Source organism: Salmo salar, chromosome 22, assembly GCF_965601325.2.
Source record: "Salmo salar chromosome 22, fSalSal1, whole genome shotgun sequence".
NCBI lineage: Eukaryota > Metazoa > Chordata > Actinopteri > Salmoniformes > Salmonidae > Salmo > Salmo salar.
Window position 1 is genome coordinate 51,099,401 of NC_138312.1, and position 24,594 is coordinate 51,123,994.

The 24,594-nt window shown below is 41.4% G+C and overlaps 1 protein-coding gene across 4 annotated transcripts in view; it reads left to right on the forward strand.

The window, feature by feature from the left end:
* The first annotated feature begins 532 nt into the window (after positions 1-532).
* The window catches only part of LOC106583657 (TOX high mobility group box family member 2), a 227,539-nt gene continuing 203,477 nt past the window's right edge, over positions 533-24,594 (forward strand). For 2 of the 4 annotated variants that reach the window (XM_014168098.3, XM_045705769.2), the window contains exon 1: positions 535-1,095. Coding sequence is in view for 3 of the 4 variants with exons in the window: in XM_045705769.2 (XP_045561725.1) it covers positions 991-1,095 (105 nt within the window). In the remaining variant the exon portion in view is untranslated. Of the gene's footprint in view, positions 1,096-24,594 lie in introns of all 4 variants that reach the window. The other 2 variants (XM_045705771.2, XM_045705770.2) reach the window with 2 other exon arrangements.

The window sequence follows — 24,594 nt, forward strand, 5'->3', positions numbered from 1 at the left end:
CGCCTCCAACTCAATCATTAAGTTTGCAGACGACAAAACAGTTGTGGGCTTGATTACCAACAACGATGAGACAGCTTACAGGGAGGAGGTGAGGGCACTTGGATTTGTGTGTATTAGGTAGTTATTGGGGAATTGTTAGATTTCTTGTTAGATATTACTGCACTGTTTGAACTAGAAGCACAAGCATTTCATTACACTCGCATTAACATCTGCTAACCATGTGTATGTGACCAATAACATTTGATATACATGACACTAACTTAGCCTATACTGAGCTCAACGTTGGCCGTGGAGTATGCTATCCGAATCGACTGGCTATGTATTTTCATAGCTACATCATCTCCATAAACTCTGATTTCCTGAACCACAGTGTAACCGGAGTGGTTGTCAATCAGCTTGATATCTCCCATCCCATCCCCCTTCATCTCGTTTTCTTTCTCCCCATATTCCCTCTGTTATCGGCAGGGGTCGCATGGCATTCAGTATGGAAAAAAGTAGTCGAACTATATAACTCCAAGTGAACGCATGGATCAACACTCCTACATGACAAAGCGGACATGGAGTGAGCGCGCCGCTGGAAAATAGAAACAGACGAACGTTTTGGGAGGAAAGATAGCCAATCTAGTTCTGTCTTTTTACATTGACCTTGGGTTGTTGTAAACAATTACAGTAAACGTTTGTTCATGTATAGTTGCTGAAACATCTATATTTTTCACTCAAAGTTAACTTTACGCGTATTTTTCCTTCTGCGAACACAAATTGATATAGCCTATTTATCCATAGAGCATCATCGCAGAAGCTTGATAGTGCTGAAGTGAGAACACCAGCGGATGTGAGGAGATACTGTTTTTATAGACTCAACCCCTTTTTCTTTCAATCATTCTCTTTCTTTTTGTTTGGTCCAACAATAGAGAGAGAGAAAAATAGGGAGAGAGAGAGAGTCACAGGCATTGGACCTGCTTTTATGCCGTCAGTCTTGCGGACCCAGAGATGGACGTGAGATTTTATCCAGCACCCCCTTCAAGCGTGGGCTCATGTACATTACCAACTGATTCAAGTTGCCTGACCTCTTTGGACTATTATCACTGCAACAAGGTAATTACTATTAACTACTAATTACTTAGGCTATAGACTACATTTAGATAAGAAAGTTGCATTCCTTTCTTAGTTGCGCAAATTTGTTGCATGCGGCTATTTTGCATTTGTCATCCATGCATATTGATAACAATAGTGTAAAATATGACTCTACCTGAAATATATTCACATGACATGCATCGCATAGGCTACAGCTTTCAAATAGCATTTCATAATTGAGATGTGTACATTTATCGAAACTTTCCTGCATTTTGTAGAATTCAGACTCAAGCTCCGCAGTAACTCTTTGGAAGTTGACAACCTCTCTTTAACGTGGAGATGTCTCCTTAAAAGGTGTATCGCTATTATGAGCAATTTGACAAACCTTTCATTGCAATGTGTATGTAAATTGTAGGTATGCTATAGGCGCGGTGCTGTAGATCCCATGCAGAAGTAATGGTGAGCACCATGCATGTCCTGTCCAGTGCAGATAGCCTCAAAGTATTCGATCAAATACGGACGTAATTACGCACAGTTTTCTGCATTTACTGTCTACTGTATACTCATAATTATCGCGATATTACGCCCAAATCGGTCCCTGCAGAAGAACACTAAATATATAATTATTTTATTTCATGACGTACTACACAATAGTTTAATAACTGCATTCACCACACTGGTAAAAGTAACACTAATTCAAACCAAAGCCACTCCGCATAATAACACATTTAAACATAATCTAGTTTTTCACAGTTAGGTTCCCCCGTAAAAAGTCGCCGTGTCACATGTATTTTATCAGACACATATGGTCACGTTTTTAAGGATGTTACAGAATTGCAGGACTATTCATTCCAATACACCTGCAACGCATATTAGACATTATAAGAAAAGCCTAATGATCACAATGGGCATTCACTTCAACGAGCCCAGCATTCACATGAACAATCAGTCCCTAGGGTAGGATAGCCTTTACTTATAGCCATGGTACCGTACTACTAACACACTATGTGAATGTATACTAGTATTATTTCTGCATCTATCCATCCTTTATCTCAGTTAATCATATATGTGTATGGATGCATGATATCCACGACAATGAATAATGTTTGATTGGAGCAGAAATGTGAACTCTCCGGATTAGATTATTGCCCTTGGGATAAAAACTGCACCTGTCGGCAAAGTTTCGTTTAACAGTTATTGGGTGGAGGGAAGCTAAAAAAACTCACAAAACCATTGAAGCTAAACAATAATGAGACGTTATTTTCATACCACACGGCTAATATCGTAATATGAAACATATGGATGGACGAAAATTTACGCATGGCAAACCAATCACGCCTTTTACAGCCTATACCGCATCGAGCTCTTATAACCTACATTTTTCCTAACATCTTGAACATTTTAAAACATTCCTCCTCATGTTAATTTTCAATCTGGATTCGAATTTATCGTGGGTACATTACTTATGTCTCCTTTGTTATACGATCACGTTGCAAACAGTTAAAATGTGCCCGCCTGGGAATTTCTATTGCGCCCTGCAATATATAGCATAGTGTATTGCTAACAGAAATAACTACAAGTAATAATATACCACGGACTATATGTTTCTAAATGCCTTCATTTTGGGATTAGATTGCTCAATGACACAAGAAGTAGCCCGACATATTTTGAATAAATACATTATGTACCCACTGGGCACAGACGTCAATTCAATGTCTATTCCATGTTGGTTCAACGTACAGTATTTTCATTGTAATGACGTGGAAACAATGTTGATTCAACCAGCCTGTGCCCAGTGGGAACTACTATGTAGAAACAGTGGCAATCACAATACTGCTACAGATTGTCTAGTACGCGTTCTGTTAGTGAGATTTCCTCAGTCAAACATAAAGCATTATCAGATAGATCTCTGATCTTCTCAAACTGGAACATGTATAAAGTCCGAAAATAGTTTATTTGCCAATCTTTCATTTGGCCCAATGATCTTATTTAGGCTATACATTATACGTAGACCTACGGCTGGCACAATTACTGTTAATGTATTTTTTATTTTATTTTTGTTCTATTGAATAGTTATTACGGGGACCGCGGCCATTTGGCTGGCCAATTACCGTCATCCAAAATTCCCCCAAATTCCATGATGTGACAGCCTTACGTGGGACTATCATGTTGGATATTATTGAAGCACCTTATTACTCAACTCTTTATATAAACTACATCAAGATAAGAGAGAGATGAAAAAAAGTGTTGTTTATATTGAAGCCTGGTGGTTCAGAGGCATCAGGATTTTATTATCCATTATGTCCAGCACCAGTTGTCACTTTATCGAATCTGGCTGCCTGTCAATGCTATGCTCAAGGTAAAAGTTATGTAAACATTTAGTCGGTAAATACAAAGCTACGTGCTCCAGGAGAGTGGATGATATAACTGAAATGTGTTTTCTTAGCATACATCTGTCTATGATAGCTGTTCTTAGATTAGAAATTAAAACATTGGGTGAAAAATATGTTTTTAATCACTTTGCACTGTCACACACTTGTAAGTACTTCAAGATCGAATCTGATTGCTTTCCCATGACTTGGGCCCCAGGCTTTGAATGCAAATATACAATCATGATTCAATGAACTCTTGTTTGCACTAATGTTGCCAAGTTGGGTAAGAGTAGCAGTGGCGGTTCTAGACCATTTCAACTGGGGGGGGGGGGGCAAGCTGGGGCCAGTTGTACTGTTAGAGGGGCAAGTTACATTAGACGTTATCGTTGTCATATCATTTTCTTCACTGCATTGCAGGCAAACTTGCAGATACATGTGGTACGATAGTGTTGTGTTCCGCCTAAAGCCGCCCCTCTAGAAAATGTGTGGGTTAATTAGTGTTCCGCGTTGCCACTGTCTAATAATGGATGTAAAAAAAGAACGATAGCAAAAATGTGTTATGTAAAAATTATTTCATACTCCACATTTAGGGGGGCCACAAAGGGGTCCAAAATTGTTGTCACAGGGGCACTGCCCCCCCCCCCCCCTCCAGAACCGCTAGTGAAGGGGAGATGTTGGTTGCATAGACAGCATGACACAGCCTTGTTGTTACTAAATTCAAGTGTGTCCACACTGCACATTGACATACCATCTGTGCACCATCACAGTGCACCAAAACAAATGAAATCGTATGCTGCCTTTTTTATGACAGTTCACTTTTGCATCAATCTTATATCACCAATGAAACTGTAGATGTGTGCTGTCTATGACACTATCCCTGAAAATTTGGGAGCTGTATATAATTGACCCTCCTAACTATGACTGATGCAATCTTGTACAGTGTTGCTGTTTGAACCAGAAGTGGCTTACATGGAAACCGGGTCATGCAGTATAAACAGCTTGTAGGCTACTTCCTGTGCTAGCTAACGTGCTAAAGTGCTAAAATGAGACGACTGCATTTCCTGCTGGTTTAGTGTAAACGAGACCTCTGGTAAAATGGCATACACACCAGAAGCCGTGATAGGGTTAATAATGCCAGGAACTTAAAGGATGTGTAAAATACAGGGGCAGTTTTATCATTGGAATGTGATACAAAATTACGCAACGGTGTGCTTTAGGACCATGCGGACCCCTCTACGCAGTCGGGTAGGCTGTTTGGAGTGTTTTTCCCAACTAGATAAAAAAAAAATATGATAATAATATTATGTCCCCCACCACTTCTAAATCAGAAGTTGCGCCCCTTGTAAAATGTGTTAGCTAAATCGGGCTAGACTGGATGATTGGGTTTGTGATCAGTGCTTTTCATGGATCTGGATTGACAAGCCAGATCTCATGGACAAGGGCTCTCATGGATAGAGTTAGTGTAATGTATGAACATGAACATCTTGCTGAAGAGGGCACATCTTCTCCTCCACAAATACATAATGGGGCAGGTTCCCGGACACAGATCAAGTAAAAATATTTTATTTAACTAGGCAAGTCAGTTAATAATAACAAATTCTTATTTACAATGACGGCCTACCCCGGCCAAACCAAGACGACGCTGGGTCAATTGTGCACCGTCCTATGGCACTCCCAATCACAGCCGGATGTGATTCAGCCTGGATTTGAACTGGACTAAACTGGACAAAAAAAAGCAAGCTCAATGGGGAATCTCCATTGAAAATGCTTTTTAGTCCAGGATTATTCTTAACCTTTGTCCGGGAAATCACCCTGACATGCTGCATACTTCAGTTAGAGGCGCATTTAATGATGCTATTTCTAAACAACACATACATGTATGCATGTACTGTATGTTTATAGTGGAACATTGAATGTATTAAGTAGACCTACGTTTAAAGACCATATCTAGTAACTCCTTATACTCTATCATAAACCCAATGTAGAACAACCCAAGCATCATTCTGACATCACACAATACATTATGAACAGTAGTAATGTGCACATGTCAAAAGGGGGGATGGGGGGGTAGCACATCTACATCACAGCAGTGACCAGTCAAAAAGACTGAACATCATTACTTCTATTCATTCTGATATTAGCTGTCTGGGCCCACGCCTTTTCAACTCTCTCCAAGTGGCATTGTCCTGCATTGTCTGCGTCTCAAATGGCATAATATTCTCTGTATAGTGCAGTAATTTTGACTGGGGTCCATAGGGTCCCCCATAAGGCTCTGGTCTAAAGTAGTGCACTATATTGGGAATATGGTTCTATAGGGACCTGGTCTAAAGTAGTGCACTATATATAGGGAATAGGGTTCTATAGGGATCTGGTCTAAAGTAGGGCACTATGTAGGGAATAGGGTTCTATAGGGCTCTGGTCTAAAGTAGTGCACTATATAGGGAGTAGGGTTCTATAGGGCTCTGGTCTAAAGTAGTGCACTATATAGGGAGTAGAGTGCCATTTGGAATGCACATATTGTCTCTGCAATTGGCCATGAGTCATCCTCACTTTTAGCCACAGATTCTCTCTATATCTCAAACTCTCTCTAACTCTATCTCTCTCTAACTCTCTATCTCTCTATATATCTCTCTCTAACTCTCTATCTCTCTATATATCTCTCTCTAACTCTCTATCTATCTCTAACTCTCTATATATCTCTAACTCTCTCTAACTCTCTATATATCTCTAACTCTCTCTAACTCTCTATATATCTCTAACTCTCTCTCTCTCTTACTCTCTATATATCTCTAACTCTCTCTCTCTCTAACTCTCTCTCTCTCTCTCTCTTACTCTCTATATATCTCTAACTCTCTTACTCTCTATATATCTCTAACTCTCTTACTCTCTATATATCTCTAACTCTCTTACTCTCTATATATCTCTAACTCTCTTACTCTCTATATATCTCTAACTCTCTTACTCTCTATATATCTCTAACTCTCTTACTCTCTATATATCTCTAACTCTCTCTCTCTCTTACTCTCTATATATATATCTAACTCTCTCTCTCTCTCTTACTCTCTATATATATCTAACTCTCTCTCTCTTACTCTCTATATATATCTAACTCTCTCTCTCTCTTACTCTCTATATATATCTAACTCTCTCTCTCTCTTACTCTCTATATATATCTAACTCTCTCTCTCTCTTACTCTCTATATATATCTAACTCTCTCTCTCTCTTACTCTCTCTCTATATATATATATATATATATATATATATATATCTAACTCTCTCTCTCTCTTACTCTCTATATATATATATATATATATCTCTAACTCTCTCTCTCTTACTCTCTCTCTCTATATATATATATATATATATATATATATATATATATATATATATATCTCTAACACTCTCTCTCTTAGTCTGTCTGTCTGTCTGTCTGTCTGTCTGTCTGTCTGTCTGTCTGTCTGTCTGTCTGTCTGTCTGTCTGTCTGTCTGTCTGTCTGTCTGTCTGTCTGTCTGTCTGTCTGTCTGTCTGTCTGTCTGTCTGTCTGTCTGTCTGTCTGTCTGTCTGTCTGTCTGTCTGTCTGTCTCTCTTTCTCTCTCTCTTTCTCTCTCTCTCTCTCTCTGAGAGTGGGTGTATTGTTGGTTCAGTATAGCTCCCTACACTAGGCGCATACCAGCACTAAATGGCCACTACTTCTTCATGTTTGGTTGAGAGACTTTTTGTCGAATTCATTATGACTTATGCATGTAATTATTAGATTGGTTGTAAATATATAGTGAAAGGTATGGTGTACTATACATATTTGCACTGCGTAAGTATACAGTACAATGTTTAGAAAAAGTACATATCTCTGTTAGTCTAAAGCTACATTTATGCATGTTTAATTGGTGTTATGTCTCAAGGCAAGATCACATTTTTTTATTTAACCAGGCAAGTCAGTCAAGAACAAATTCTTATTTTCAATGACAGCCTACCAGGGAACATTGCGTTAACTGCCTTGTTCAGGAGAAGAACAACAGATTTTTACTTTGTCAACATGGGGTTTCAATCCAGCAACCTTTCGGTTACTGGCACAACACTCTAACCACTAGGCTACCTGCCGTCCCATCTATAGTGAATATGATTTAATGGGAGTAAGCCTCAGGTGTACAATTTTTCCACTGTTTCCGCCATACGCTATACCTGCATGTACACTCTTAAATCCACACAATCAGAACTGCCCTGATTAAGGCTGCCTTCCGTTTTACCAAGGTACTCAATGCTGTTTGAGTATCGATCAAACACTTCTTACAAATTGGCTCGTTACAAAACTATACATCACCCTATTTTAGTTTGGGACGTTCCATATTAAAAGATTGATGGAATAGTCCAAAGTATGACCATGGTGGGGGTGGCCTTTCTCATGTTTAATCTCACAGAATGTGTTATTTTTTGCCCTTCTCTCTCGTAACACGACCTTAACACATTCACCTTAATACATTTTGCTGACTGGTGAATCTGAGGCAGCACCCTGGAAAAGCATTAACCCATGTATACTGTAAAGAAGGGATTTCTTTATTGACGGATGGTCAGAAGGCTGGAACATAATTACAAATAATTTGTAGACTGCAAATTGACCGCAAGTAGAACAAAAATATTCAATATTTTACTAAAACATAATCCATTGAACCTGGCTTACATTTGTATAGAGTCATATATATCTCTCTATTATGCATGGGATTACTTTGGAACAGATTTCCAAAATTAAAATAATTGGAGCTGATTTGCAGGTACTTTTACAGTCTTATAATAAAATCACCTGCCAGTTGGGGAATGCTGCTGTAACGGAAGGAATGGCAGGAAGCAGAACACACACAAAAACACTGCAGCTCTACTGGTACGGTAGTACATCAACAGGGCACTGTACATCACAATCAACATAAACCACCTCAAAAATACAAAATTAGATATTCACTGTAAAAAGTTTAATTTGCAGGTACTTCGCTGGATGTACAGTACATACATGTTCTGTACAAGTTGAGTGGTTGGCAGTACCACTTCCTGGTATTAATCAAGCATTCCTCCATGTGACCGAGGCTCTCTTTATTTACGTCGCCGGCAGCGGCAATGTCAAAAGGTCATGAGGAAAAATCAGGTAGCCTGGAGCTGATTACATCTCTGAGTTAATGATAAGTACGGAGCCATTCTCTAGGGGAAGTTGAGCTGAAATTGCCTTCCACACAGCGACTACACCATTACATTAGAAAATGATTTCTAACCAGCCTCCCCTCATCGTCGTGGTATGACTTATTTATTAAAAACACAAGAACAAATAGCAAGGAGAGGCAACGGAGAACTGCGATCAAAGCAGTTTCCTAAAAAAATATATTTAATGCATTTTAAATGAGTTAAAAGTATTTTCCCGACGATAGCAAAGTATAAGTTTACGGTGGAGAGATGGTTAGGTCAACGGGATCCTCATATTTTTCACATCATTTGAACAGGCAAAAAATAAGACCTCTAAAATGAACAAACCTGACTTTATTTTGATGCCGTGCCTGTGGTGACCTGATTTCCTGCCTTTATAGACCTACCTGGCATATTACTAGAGTCACAGACAGTGGCTGTAACTGTGACTAGGCCATTTACTGTGAAAGGCTGCTGGCTCTATATATAATAGGAGACGGATCCAGTAATACCTGCAGTAAATAAGAACCCGGGTCCTCAGGGATTGAGCCTGGACTCCAGTTTAACCTGCAGAAGAAAGAGCCTCACAGACACAATCCCACAGCTCTCCATGCTCGAGCCCTTACACATGAGTCTCATGGCATCGCTAAAAGAAGGGTTGACAGTTTATGAAGTTTAATGTAAAAGTTGTCTAAAAATAGATGAAATAGTTTAGTTTATCACCTGCATCCAAATGAGATGAATATCTGTTTGCTTTCGGTACTAGTGTGAAGCATACCAGTGTATATTGTAATTGTAATACTATCGTTATATCAATAGCTTCAGCCCCTTTTTATCAACATGATGTTTCTTTATTCATTAATTAGGATGAATTACAATTGAAAATGTAATGCATTAAGATCAATTTACATAGATCATTGAAATAATTTGCATGCATAATCATCACAGTAAGTGAGTCATAGTCACATTCTGTAACAATAGAAGAAATTAAAGGTCTACATGGTGATTTGTGCTGGACCCGCTGTATGCTTACCCTCCACAAAGTCATATTAACTCTCATTATTGTCAGTGCTTTTCAAGCACACAATGTATCGCCCACCTCCGGTTCTGGAAGTGTGGGGGGGCTTGCTTCCTCCCCTCTTCCCCTTCCCCCTAGAGCAGCGTGGTTTGTCAGAGTGCTTAAAACGATACCTCTATCTCTCTCTCTCTCTCTCTCCCTCTCTCTCTCCCCTCTCTCTCCCCCCTCTCTTAAGCCACTTTATATTCAGTTTCTTGATTGTTTCGGGGGGTGAGGAGGGTAAGGGGTTTTGAGGGGTGTGTGGGGAGGGGGCCCTTTATTTTTCAGCCACCGTGTCTTTAATGTCACTCAGCGATGTGGAAACCAAAATGAGCCTTGCCACCAGATGTGTTCCAGCCCAGATAGTGACTTGAAAGACAAACGTTTATTGTTTTAGTGCGCTTGGTGTGGTTCAAACCCAAACTGCATGAAATGCTGATTGATGGATCTGACTAAAAGAAGGAGAGAGAGAAAGTGAGTGAGCGAGAAAGAGAGAGAGAATCTGCTTGGTGCGACTTAACCGTTTCCTCGCTGCATAGAGGAGGAAAAGCCCTGACAGAATTTCACAGCAAGAGATATTCACAGGTTCAGCCCTTTGTTTTTAGCATACCTACGTACCTTTCGAAAAACAAAAACCTTTCTCTAACAAGGTTTGAAAGTTCTTTCAGTTTTAAAGGCAAAAAATATGGAAATCCTATCGAACAGCACTGAAAATGACCGTATCTACGAAGGAGCTGATCGTGGACTACAGGAAACGGAGGGCCGAGCACGCCCCCATCCACATCGACGGGGCTGTTGTGGAACTGGTCGAGAGCTTCAAGTTCCTCTGTGTCCACATCACTAAGGAACTATCATGGTGCAAACACACCAACACAGTCGTGAAGAGGGCACAACAACATCTCTTCCCCCTCAGGAGGGTGAAAAGATTCGGCATGGGCCCTCAGTTCTACAGCTGCACCACTGAGAGCATCTTGACTGGCTGCATCACCGCTACGTATGGCAACTGTTTGGCATCCGACCTCAAGGCACTACAGAGGCTAGTGCATCACTCCCTGCCATCCAGGACCTCTATACTAGGCAATGTCAGAGGAAGGCCCTAACATTTTCAAAGACTCCAGCCACCCAAGTCATAGACTGTTCTCTCTCCTAGCGCACAGAAAGCGGTACCGATGCACCAAGTATGGAATCAACAGGACCCTGAACAGCTAATACCCCCAAGCCATAAGACTCCTAAACAGTTAGTTAAATAGTTCATCAATAGCTACTCGTAATATCTGAATTTACCCTTTTTGCACTAACTCTTTTGACTCATTACATACGCTGCTGTTATTGTTTATTATGTATCCCGTGGTCTAGTCACTTTATCCCTACCGATATGTACATATCTACCTCAATTACCTCGTACCCCTGCACACGGACTCGGTACTGGTACCCTGTGTATATAGTCTAGTTATCATTACTCATTGTGGATTTATTCCTTGTGTTGTTTTTTTTACTATTTCTTTTTTTTTCTTCTCCTCATTGTTGGGAAGTAAGTAAGGAATTCACTGTTAGTCTACACCTGTTGTTTACGAAGCATGTGACGAATACAATATGATATGATTTAGGAAATCTGGAAATATATTTGTTGCTCCAAAGCAACAAGATGAGACATTGTGGTCAGTGACGTTCAATATCATCCACATGCTTGCGGCTTTCACTTTTGACTCTTGGTCAAACCTTTAGTTATGTTTGCTCGGGGAGATGCAACGTCCATGCAATCTGCATCATAAATATGATGGTATCTGAAATACCTTTTCGTTGCTCAGTTGGTTTTTCAACAACAATCCACCCATTGACCATAGTAATATAACCATTGAATGCATCAACTGTGTATGTGAAGTGTTGACCTAGTTCACTGACACTGCCTCTGCTTTCGCGCCTGTCCTAGTATGCAATCAACACTCTATTCAAGACACAGCCCGATTATCACAGAAACATATCAGTAAATCATGCGTTCCAGACAGTGCTTGTCAACACATTCTGACACACACCACTCAGCATCCACCTCCGCATTCCAACCTATTTCTGTTTTCGCATCACGTTCCAGGAAAGGAAGAACACAGTGGCTGGTCTAGTCTCATAGCTGCATTTTCTTGAAGGCCCCCTGAATGAAATGGTTGGTGGTTGGTGATTGCTTGCTACAGGCAGGAAATGAAACATGGAAAGAGAGGAAAGAAGAAAAGCAGGACATTTCATGGAGACTTGATGGGTCAGAGTGGTAAAAGTTTGACACGGTCTGGACACAGCTGATACTGTATCTACTGGGGATTATCAGGACCAAGTAGTTATTAGTTCAGTCTGATGAAAAGAGAGGCCACTGACAAATATTGCATTCCAAATGGAGCCCTATTTCCTATATAGTGCACTACATTTTACATTTACATTTTAGTCATTTAGCAGACGCTCTTATCCAGAGCGACTTACAGTAGTGAATGCATACATTTCATTAAAAAAAAATTATTCCGTACTGGTCCCCAGTGGAAATCGAACCCACAACCCTGGCGTTGCAAACACCATGCACTACTTTTGACCAGGGGCTCAATAGGGCTCTGGTCAAAAGTAATGCACTAAATAGGGAATAGAACCTCCACTGGACCTCCACTGGATCGCCACTGAACCTCCAATGGACCTCCACTGAATCTCCACTGAACCTCCACTGGATCTCCACTGAACCTCCACTGGATCTCCACTGAACCTCCACTGAATCTCCACTGAACCTCCACTGAATCTCCACTGAACCTTCACAGGATCTCCACTGAACTTCCACTGAACTTCCACTGAACCTCCACTGAACCTCCACTGAATCTCTGCTGAACCTCCACTGAACCTCCGCTGAATCTCTGCTGAACCTCCGCTGGATCTCCACTGGATCTCCACTGAACCTTCACTGAACCTCCACGGAACTTCCACTGGACCTCCTCCTGAACCTCCACTGAAACTCCACTGAACCTCCCCTTAACCCCCATGAACCTCCACTGAACCTCCATGGAACCTCCACTGAACCTCCACTGAACATCCACTGAACCTCCCCTGCCTCTCCACTGAACCTCCCCTGAACCTCCCCTGAACCTCCACTGAAGCTCCACTGAACCTCCACTGAACCTCCACTGAAGCTCCACTGAACCTCCCCTGAACCTCCCCTGAACCTCCACTGAACCTCCCCTGAACCTCCCCTGAACCTCCCCTGAACCTCCCCTGAACCTCCACTGAACCTCCCCTGAACCTCCCCTGAACCTCCACTGAAGCTCCACTGAACCTCCACTGAACCTCCATGGAAACTCCACTGAACCTCCATGGAACCTCCATGGAACCTCCACTGAACCTCCACTGGACTTCCACTGAATCTCCACTGAACCTCCCCTGCCTCTCCACTGAACCTCCCCTGCCTCTCCACTGAACCTCCCCTGCCTCTCCACTGAACCTCCACTGAATCTCCACTGAACCTCCCTTGCCTCTCCAACTTCATCACAAGCTGACTGAGACTTTCAATCTCCATCATACATTTTTTGGGGGGTTTGTTGTTTTACATTTTATGCGCTTTGAGATTATTTGAAAAGCCCTATACATGTAAAAAAAATGTATGTGCAGTACCAGTCAAAAGTTTGGACACACCTACTCATTCAAGGGTTTTTCTTTATTTTTACTATTTTCTACATTGAAGAATAATAATGAAGACAGCAAAACGATGAAATAACAAAAAGTGATAAACAAATCAAAATATATTTTAGATTTTAGCCACCCTTTGCCTTGATGACAGCTTTGCACACTCTTGGGCATTCTCTCAACCAGCTTCACCTGGAATGCTTTTCCAATAGTATTGAAGGAGTTCCCACATATGCTGAGCACTTGTTGGCCGCTTTTCCTTCACTTTGCGTTCCACCTCATCCCAAACCATCTCAATTGGATTGAGATTGGGGATTGTGGTGGCCAGGTCATCTTATGCACCACTCCAGCACTCTCCTTCTTGGTCAAATAGCCCTTATACAGCCTGGAGGTGTGTTTTGGGTCATTGTCCTGTTGAAAAACAAATGATAGTCTCACTAAGCGCAAACCAGATGGGATGGCGTATCGCTGCAGAATGCTATGGTAGCCATGCTCGTTAAGTGTGCCTTGAATTCTAAATAAATCACTAACAGTGTCACCAGCAAAGCACCCCCACACCATCACACCTCCTCCTCTATGCTTCACGGTGGGAACAACACATGCAGAGATAATCCGTTCATCTACTCTGCGTCTGACAAAGACATGGCGGTTGGAACCAAAAATCTCAAATTTGGACTCATCAGCCAAAGGACAGATTTCCACCGGTCTAATGTCCATTGCTTGTGTTTCTTTGCCCAAGCAAGTCTCTTCATCTTATTGTTGTCCTTTAGTAGTGGTTTCTTTGCAACAATTCAACCATGAAGGCCTGATTCACGCAGTCTCCTCTGAACATTTGACGTTGATATGTGTCTGTTACTTGAACTCTGTGAAGCATTTATTTGGGCTGCAATTTCTGAGGCTATACCTCTGGGTCTTCCTTTCCTGTTGCGGTCCTCATGAGAGCCATTTTCATCATAACGCTTGATGGTTTTTGCAACTGCACTTGAACAAACTTTCAAAGTTCTTGACATTTTCCATATTAACTGACCTTCATGTCTTAAAATAATGATGGACTGCCATTTCTCTTTGCTTATTTGAGCTGTTATTGCTATAATATGGACTTGGTCTTTTACCAAATAGGGTAATCTTCTGTATACCAATCCTACCTTGTCACAACACAACTGATTGGCTCAAATGCATTAAGAAGGAAAGAAAATCCACAAATTAACTTTTAACAAGGCACACTTCTTAATTTAAATGCATTCCAGGTAACTACCTCATGAAGCTGGTTGAGAGAATGCCAAGAGTGTGCAAAGCTGTCATCAAGGCAAAGGGTGGCTACCAGTATTTTGATTTGTTTAACACCTTTTTGGTTAATATATGATTCCATATGTGTCATTTCATAGTTTTGATGTCTTCACTATTATTCTACAATATAGAAAATAGTCAAAATAAAGAAAAACCCGTGAATGAGTAGGCGTGTCCAAACTTTTGACTGGTACTGTATGTATGTATGTATGTATTACAAGACCAAGCGCCATCTCCCTCTGGGCTGGGAGTGTATTAGCGGATAGGCTATAAGCAACTGCTGATACTGACCAGATTTCTCCCCAAACATTTTCGTTGTGTTACTGTATATGTCTCTTTGTGAGAGGAGGCAGCTGTTTGTGTCCTTTAACATTTCACAGGAAAGTCAGAGAGATTCTAGAGATCCTATATTCCATAGGATAAATGTGTAGAAAAGCGATAAACAAACTGTCGGCTGAATGGAAAAATGCAGCTGTCGGGTTTATTAAAAGTGGGTCGGCGAGGAAAGCAGTTGTCTTAGCTTCCTGTGCAAACACACAGTGGAGATGGCTGGCCTTACTAAGTGCCTTTGGGCCTGGTTGAGTACACACACAGACCCTTTCAGAATCCCCCTATTTCAAGTTAAGCTTTTCTGATGAAGGATAATTCTGTAGAAGGCACAATCAATTGTACAGTACATTTCCATGAAGATTAATTTCTCATGTTTTTGACTCTGTAAATTGATTGTCATTTTCTTATTCAGAGCGACTTACAGGAACAATTAGGGTCAAGTGTCTTGCTCAAGGACACATCTAGACAGCGCAGGGTTTCGAACCAGGAACCTTTCAGATACTAGCCCAATGCTCTAACCGGTAGGCTACCTGTTTTGTAATCTCAAGCTTACCCAAAACATTTTTCTTCAATAAGAAAAAAGGAGTTGTATTGCTAATATCACTGTGTTGAGGCTCCGGTCTTACAGTAAGCTTCTGCTCTCTGTGTTTCCCATCCTGTGACTTAAGATTGCCAAATAAGCCAGGGGCCACGTCGGTTTGGTCTTCTGCCACGTCTCCATGCCTAGTGTTTGCCAAGTGTATGGTTTTCCTGCCTATATATTACTCAGAGTATTACTGTTCCTTCAGGCAGGCTCAGTTAAGCGTAATTTGCATATTTTGGTTTGTTTAAACTTTACCGTCTTGTCTTCATTATTTTGTCCCAAAAACTCCACATTGATATTGAGTTGATATTACCGCTTGTTTTTATCTCCTCCTCTTATTGGTAGGAATGAGATGTGTTGGTGTCGCCCGAGAGGGAGCATGTCCGCAATGCAAACAAGGAATGGCTCTCTGGTTGCTGGTTTCACTTCATCCCTGACACAAAGGCGTTGGCATTTGGCTCTGCTCTCTGAGAACACTGACAGATTGTATGGGCACACCTTTCCGAGAACACTGACAGATTGTATGAGCACACCTCTCCGAGAACACTGACAGATTGTATGAGCACACCTCTCCGAGAACACTGACAGATTGTATGGGCACACCTCTCTGAGAACGCTAACAGATTGTATGGGCACACCTCTCTGAGAACGCTGACAGATTGTATGGGCACACCTCTCCGAGAACACTGACAGATTGTATGGGCACACCTCTCTGAGAACGCTAACAGATTGTATGGGCACACCTCTCTGAGAACGCTGACAGATTGTATGGGCACAGCTCTCCGAGAACACTGACAGATTGTATGGGCACACCTCTCCGAGAACACTGACAGATTGTATGGGCACACCTCTCTGAGAACGCTAACAGATTGTATGGGCACACCTCTCTGAGAACGCTGACAGATTGTATGGGCACACCTCTCCGAGAACACTGACAGATTGTATGGGCACACCTCTCTGAGAACGCTGACAGATTGTATGGGCACACCTCTCCGAGAACACTGACAGATTGTATGGGCACACCTCTCTGAGAACGCTAACAGATTGTATGGGCACACCTCTCTGAGAACGCTGACAGATTGTATGGGCACACCTCTCCGAGAACGCTGACAGATTGTATGGGCACACCTCTCCGAGAACACTGACAGATTGTATGGGCACACCTCTCTGAGAACGCTAACAGATTGTATGGGCACAACTCTCTGAGAACACTGACAGATTGTATGGGCACACCTCTCTGAGAACGCTGACAGAGTTTGTAATTGTGTTTATTTAAAAGCAGCTTTATTGTATCATATACAGTACCAGTCAAAAGTTTGGACACACCTACTCATTCAAGAGTTTCTTTGTTTTTAGTATTTTCTACATTGTAGAATAATAGTGAAGACATCAAAACTATGAAACAACACACATGGAATTATGTAGTAACCAAAAAAGTGTTAAACCAATCAAAACATATTTTTTATTTGAGATTCTTCAAAGTAGCCACCCTTTGCCTTGATGACAGCTTTGTAGAAAAAAGTAAAAATAAAGAAAAACCCTGGAATGAGTAGGAGTGTCCCAACCTTTGACTGGTACTGTAGATCGTTAGTAATAATGACTCTTCTTGCTATCTGTAAGTAGATTTGCTGTCTTCTTTTCTTTGCAACACGTTGCTTGCAGGAAATAACTACACCCCATTCAAATAAGAGTGTGAAAACAGCTAGAGGGTGTGTCACAAAAAGAGCCGTGTTGAATAGACCAAACTGCAGCGGGAATATGGATGCTCATGTTTTAATTAAAAAAAGGAGTAACGCATCCACTGGAAAACAATACACACGACAGGAACAGTTTTGCAGGCACACAACACGCAGTGCAAAAACAACTACCCACGAAAACCAAACAAACACACACCTACTTATGGGACTCCCAATCAGAGGCAACTAGAAACACCTGCCTCCAATTGAGAGTCCAGCACCCAAAACTACACATAGAAAAACAAACCTAGAACCTATACCAAACTAATACACCCCACTACACCACACACAAAACCCCATAATACAAAACAAATATACCTCTGCCACGTCCTGACCAAATATAATAGAAATAATACCTAAATATTGGTCAGGACGTGACAGGGTGACTGATATTATGCCGGATACTTAAATTGCCTCAGGACCCAATGCTGAGGAGCACATAGCCTTCGGATGATACATGCCTGCAATGCCATAATTGCCTATTTGTAGAATGGAGGGACTGTGAGCAGTTAAAAATAGTTGGAGGGACTATTAACGCTTTGCCAGCCAGTATGCTCATTTAAACATTCCTTTGATGTTTTCAGGGAGATCAGATCAATCCAAAGTCTTGTCCCACTTTATGGCTCAGCAATGATGGAAAAGTCACTGGCAGATTAAGTACTGAGAGGAATGTTTTGAATAGTGAATTTAGGTTGTTTTCTACCCGTCAAGGGGTCAGTGTGAGTGATGTGAGTGAATACAGTAATTCCTTTCACTGCTTGGCTATAATAAAACTTTACCTCCTGGCTCCTTAAGCTGTTGTTTCCCCCTGCCTGCTATCTTCTGTAGTAGAACCAGAGGACTCAGATGAGAATCATTTGAAATGTTAGCTTTTTTGGATGTGGCCCCTGCTGTACAAACTATACCCAGAATAAATAGCAGTAACCTTTGGTCAGATTTTCAAAAAGCTTTAATTGACACCAGACTTTTATTCAGGCGGGTTTTGGCAAGAAATGTCTGTTCATAGGAGCAACACTTTAATAATATTTTAATTGAGTTCTAAGGAAGCTAATCAGAATATTCTGATGAAGTTACAAATTGGCTAAAACAGGTCTATTGGACTCTGCCATGCACATGAATTTTTTATTTATAATTTTTTTAAATGTAACCTTTATTTAACTATGCAAGTCAGTTAAGAACATATTCTTATTTACAATGACGGCCTACCAAAAGGCAAAAGGCCTCCTGTGGGGACGGGGGCCGGGGATAATAAAAAAAAAAAAAAATACAATATGAATATAGGACAAAACACACATCACAACAAGAGAGACAGCACAACACTACATAAAAAGAGACCTAAGACAACAACATAGCAAGGCAGCAACACATGACAACACAGCATGGCAGCAACATAACATAACAACAACACGGTAGCAAAACAATATGGTAGCAGCATAAAACATGATACAAACGTTATTGGGCACAGACAACAGCACAAAGGGCAAGAAGTTAGAGACAACAATACATCACGCAAAGCAGTCACAACTGTCAGTAATAGTGTCCATGATTGAGTCTTTCAATGAAGAGATTGAGATAAAATTGTCCAGTTTGAGTGTTTGTTGCAGCTTGTTCCAGTCGCTAGCTGCAGCGAACTGAAAAGAGGAGCGACCCAGGGATGTGTGTGCTTTGGGGACCTTTAATAGAATGTGACTGGCAGAACGGGTGTTTTATGTGGAGGATGAGGGCTGCAGTAGATATCTCCGATAGGGGGGGAGTGAGGCCTAAGAGGGTTTTATAAATAAGCATCAACCAGTGGGTCTTGCGATGGGTATACAGAGAGGACCGGTTTACAGAGGAGTATAGAGTGCAGTGATGTGTCCTATAAGGAGCATTGGTGGCAAATCTGATGGCCGAATGGTAAAGAACATCTAGCTGCTCGAGAGCACCCTTACCTGCCGAACTATAAATTATGTCTCCGTAATCTAGCATGGGTAGGATGGTCATCTTAATCATGGTAGGTTTGGCAGCTGTGGTGAAAGAGGAGTGATTACGATAGAGGAAACCAAGTCTAGATTTAACTTCAGCCTGAAGTTTTGATATGTGCTGAGAGAAGGACAGTGTACCATCTAGCCACACTCCCAAGTACTTGTATGAGGTGACTACCTCAAGCTCTAAACCCTCAGAGGTAGTAATAACACCTATGGGAGGAGTGGCATTCTTCTTACCAAACCACATGACCTTTGTTTTGGAGGTGTTCAGGACAAGGTTAAGGGTAGAGAAAGCTTGTTGGACACTAAGAAAGCTTTGTTGTAGAGCATTTAACACAAAATCCGGGGGGGGGGGGGGGGGGGCAGCTGAGTATAAGACTGTATCATCTGCATATAAATGGATGAGAGAGCTTCCTACTGCTTGAGCTATGTTGTTGATGTAAATTGAGAAGAGCGTGGGGCCTAGGATCGAGCCTTGGGGTACTCCCTTGGTGACAGGCAGTGGCTGAGACAGCAGATTTTCTGACTTTATATACTGCACTCTTTGAGAGAGGTAGTTAGCAAACCAGCCCAAAGACCCCTCAGAGACACCAATACTCCTTTGCCTGCCCACAAGAATGGAATGGTCTACCGTATCAAAAGCTTTGGCCAAGTCAATAAAAATAGCAGCACAAGGACCTTTAAGGTTGCAGTGACACATCCATAACCTGAGCGGAAACCAGATTGTATAACCAAGAGAATACTATAGACATCAAGAAAGCGAGTCAGTTGATTATTGACAAGTTTTTCCAACACTTTTGATAAACAGGGCAAAATAGAAATAGGCCTATAACAGTTAGGATCAGCTTGATCTCCCCCTTTAAATAAAGGACGAACTGTGGATGCCTTCCAAGCAATGGGAACCTCCCAAGAAAGAACAGGTTAAAAAGGTTGGAGATAGGCTTGGCGATTATAGGGGCAGCAACCTTAAAGAAGAAAGGGTCTAAACCATCTGACCAAGATGTTTTTTTGGGGTCAAGTTTAAGGAGCTCCTTTAGCACCTCGGACTCAGTGACTGCCTGTAGAGGGAAACTTTGTAGTGGGGCAGGGGAAACAGAGGGAAAAGCATCGGGGATAGTTGCATTAGAAGGGATGGGAGATGAGGAAATGTTGGATGGGCAAGGAGGCATGGCTGAGTCAAATGGGAATTCTAACTTAATGAAGTGGTGATTAACGAGCTCAACCATGTGCTTATTGTCAGTAACAACCACATCATCAACATTAAGAGACATGGGCAGCTGTGAGGAGGAGGGTTCATTCTCCAGGTCTTTAAATGTTTTCCAGAACTTCTTGGGGTTAGACCCACAGAGAGAGAACTGCTCCTTAAAGTAACTAACTTTGGCCTTCCGGGTAGCCTGATTGCACTTATTTCTCATTTGCCTGAACGATAGCCAGTCAGCCTGAATATGCGTGTGCCGGGCCTTTTGCCAAATGCAATTCTTGACGTGGAGTAACTCTGCAAAATCACGGTCGAACCAGGGGCTGAATCTGTTTTTAATTCTCATTTTCTTTAAGGGGCGTGTTTGTTAACAATACTCATATATAAAAAAAGAAGGTCCAAGCGTCTTCGACAGAGAGAATCAAGCTGATTCTAAACCATTTTACAGAGCCCAGTTCATGAAGGAAGGCTTGCTCATTAAAGTTTTTTAGCAAGCGTCTATGACAAATCAGGACAGGTCGTTTCACTGAGCAGCCATTACAAACACAGGCTGTAAAACAGTGATCACTAAGGTCATTACAGAATTCTGATACCTATCAGGATTATTTGTGAGGATAACATCGAGGAGAGTAGCCTTTTCTGGGTGTTTGGAGTCATACCTTGTGGGATTGGTAATCATCTGAGAAAGATTTAGGAAGTCCCATTGCTTTAGGTCTTGGTCAGGTGGTTTAAGCATGTCCCAGTTTAGGTCAACAAGCAGACTTGGTGTAAGGGGCTAGGAGAGAGCTTAGGGCAGGTAGGGTAAAGGCCTGTGATGATGGAGGACGATAGCACCCAGCAACAGTCAACAAAGAGCTATTTGAAAGTTTAATGCTTAAAACCAGCAAATCTAATTGTTTGGGGACAGACTTGTTGGAGACAACCGAGCACTGAAGGTGTTCCATGGTAAAGATTGTCACTCCCCCACCTTTGGAAGATCTGTCTTGCCGAAAAAGGTTATAACCAGAAAGGTTAACATCAGTATTCAAAACACTCTTCCTTAACCACGTCTCAGTAATCACAACACATCTGGATTGGAGATGTGAACCCACACTTTCAATTGATCCATTTTAGGTAATAAGCTTCTAGTGTTAACATGCAGAAAACCCAGGCTTTTACGAGAGCAGAAATCAGTGAAGCAGAGCACAAGTCAGAATTGGGGCTAGCAACGGTAGATGGACCAGGGTGTACATGCACATTTCCAGATATCATCAACAGTAATACAATGAAGGCACGGCATAGGACAGGGAGAGCTCTGCAGTGCTGATTCATGACCTCTGAATGTGCATCAGATGGCAACACGATCATATTGTACAGCTGTTATGCATAACTGTGGTAGTCATAACTGTTATGCATAACTGTAGGAGTCTCTGAAGGATTTAAATTACTGACAAACAGTCTATAGGTTAGTTGGTATGTAGTTGAGCTGTAGGTTAGTTGGTATATAGTTGAGTTATAGGTTAGTTGGTATGTAGTTGAGCTGTAGGTTAGTTGGTATGTAGTTGAGATGTAGGTTAGTTGGTATATAGTTGGGCTGTAGGTTAGTTGGTATGTAGTTGGGCTGTAGGTTAGTTGGTATGTAGTTGAGCTGTAGGTTAGTTGGTATGTAGTTGAGCTGTAGGTTAGTTGGTATGTAGTTGAGCTGTAGGTTAGTTGGTATATAGTTGGGCTGTAGGTTAGTTGGTATGTAGTTGGGCTGTAGGTTAGTTGGTATGTAGTTGAGCTGTAGGTTAGTTGGTATGTAGTAGAGCTGTAGGTTAGTTGGTATGTAGTTGAGCTGTAGGTTAGTTGGTATGTAGTTGAGCTGTAGGTTAGTTGGTATGTAGTTGAGCTGTAGGTTAGTTGGTATGTAGTTGAGCTGTAGGTTAGTTGGTATATAGTTGAGCTGTAGGTTAGTTGGTATGTAGTTGAGCTGTAGGTTAGTTGGTATGTAGTTGAGCTGTAGGTTAGTTGGTATGTAGTTGAGCTGTAGGTTAGTTGGTATGTAGTAGAGCTGTAGGTTAGTTGTCATGTAGCTGAGCTGTAGGTTAGTTGGTATGTAGTTGAGCTGTAGGTTAGTTGGTATGTAGTTGAGCTGTAGGTTAGTTGGTATGTAGTTGAGCTGTAGGTTAGTTGGTATGTAGTTCAGCTGTAGGTTAGTTGGTATATAGTTGAGATGTAGGTTAGTTGGTATATAGTTGGGCTGTAGGTTAGTTGGTATGTAGTTGAGCTGTAGGTTAGTTGGTATGTAGTTGAGCTGTAGGTTAGTTGGTATGTAGTTGAGCTGTAGGTTAGTTGGTATGTAGTTGAGCTGAAGGTTAGTTGGTATATAGTTGAGCTGTAGGTTAGTTGGTATGTAGTTGAGTTATAGGTTAGTTGGTATGTAGTTGAGCTGTAGGTTAGTTGGTATGTAGTTGAGCTGTAGGTTAGTTTGTATGTAGTTGAGTTATAGGTTAGTTGGTATATAGTTGAGCTGTAGGTTAGTTGGTATGTAGTTGAGCTGTAGGTTAGTTGGTATATAGTTGAGCTGTAGGTTAGTTGGTATGTAGTTGAGCTGTAGGTTAGTTGATATGTAGTTGAGCTGTAGTTTAGTTGGTATGTAGTTGAGCTGTAGGTTAGTTGGTATATAGTTGAGCTGTAGGTTAGTTGGTATGTAGTTGAGCTGTAGGTTAGTTGTTATGTAGTTGAGCTGTAGGTTAGTTGGTATGTAGTTGAGCTGTAGGTTAGTTGGTATATAGTTGAGCTGTAGGTTAGTTGTCATGTAGTTGAGCTGTAGGTTAGTTGGTATGTAGTTGAGCTGTAGGTTAGTTGGTATGTAGTTGAGCTGTAGGTTAGTTGGTATGTAGTTGAGCTGTAGGTTAGTTGTCATGTAGTTGAGCTGTAGGTTAGTTGGTATGTAGTTGAGCTGTAGGTTAGTTGCCATGTAGTTGAGCTGTAGGTTAGTTGGTATGTAGTTGAGCTGTAGGTTAGTTGGTATGTAGTTGAGCTGTAGGTTAGTTGGTATGTAGTTGAGCTGTAGGTTAGTTGTCATGTAGTTGAGCTGTAGGGTAGTTGGTATGTAGTTGAGCTGTAGGTTAGTTGTATGGAGTTGAGCTGTAGGTTAGTTGGTATATAGTTGAGTTCTAGGTTAGTTGGTATGTAGTTGAGCTGTAGGTTAGTTGTCATGTAGTTGAGCTGTAGGTTAGTTAGTATATAGTTGAGCTGTAGGTTAGTTGGTATGTAGTTGGGCTGTAGGTTAGTTGGTATGTAGTTGAGCTGTAGGTTAGTTGTCATGTAGTTGAGCTGTAGGTTAGTTGGTATGTAGTTGAGCTGTAGGTTAGTTGGTATGTAGTTGAGCTGTAGGTTAGTTGTCATGTAGTTGGGCTGTAGGTTAGTTGGTATGTAGTTGAGCTGTAGGTTAGTTGGTATGTAGTTGGGCTGTAGGTTAGTTGGTATGTAGTTGAGCTGTAGGTTAGTTGGTATATAGTTGGGCTGTAGGTTAGTTGGTATGTAGTTGAGCTGTAGGTTAGTTGGTATGTAGTTGAGCTGTAGGTTAGTTGGTATGTAGTTGAGCTGTAGGTTAGTTGGTATATAGTTGAGCTGTAGGTTAGTTGGTATGTAGTTGAGCTGTAGGTTAGTTGGTATGTAGTTGAGCTGCAGGTTAGTTGGTATATAGTTGAGTTGTAGGTTAGTTGGTATGTAGTAGAGCTGTATGTTAGTTGTCATGTAGCTGAGCTGTAGGTTAGTTGGTATGTAGTTGAGCTGTAGGTTAGTTGGTATGTAGTTGAGCTGTAGGTTAGTTGGTATGTAGTTGAGCTGTAGGTTAGTTGGTATGTAGTTCAGCTGTAGGTTAGTTGGTATATAGTTGAGCTGTAGGTTAGTTGGTATGTAGTTGAGCTGTAGGTTAGTTGGTATATAGTTGAGATGTAGGTTAGTTGGTATGTAGTTGAGCTGTAGGTTAGTTGGTATGTAGTTGAGCTGTAGGTTAGTTGGTATGTAGTTGAGCTGTAGGTTAGTTGGTATGTAGTTGAGCTGAAGGTTAGTTGGTATATAGTTGAGCTGTAGGTTAGTTGGTATGTAGTTGAGTTATAGGTTAGTTGGTATGTAGTTGAGCTGTAGGTTAGTTGGTATGTAGTTGAGCTGTAGGTTAGTTTGTATGTAGTTGAGTTATTGGTTAGTTGGT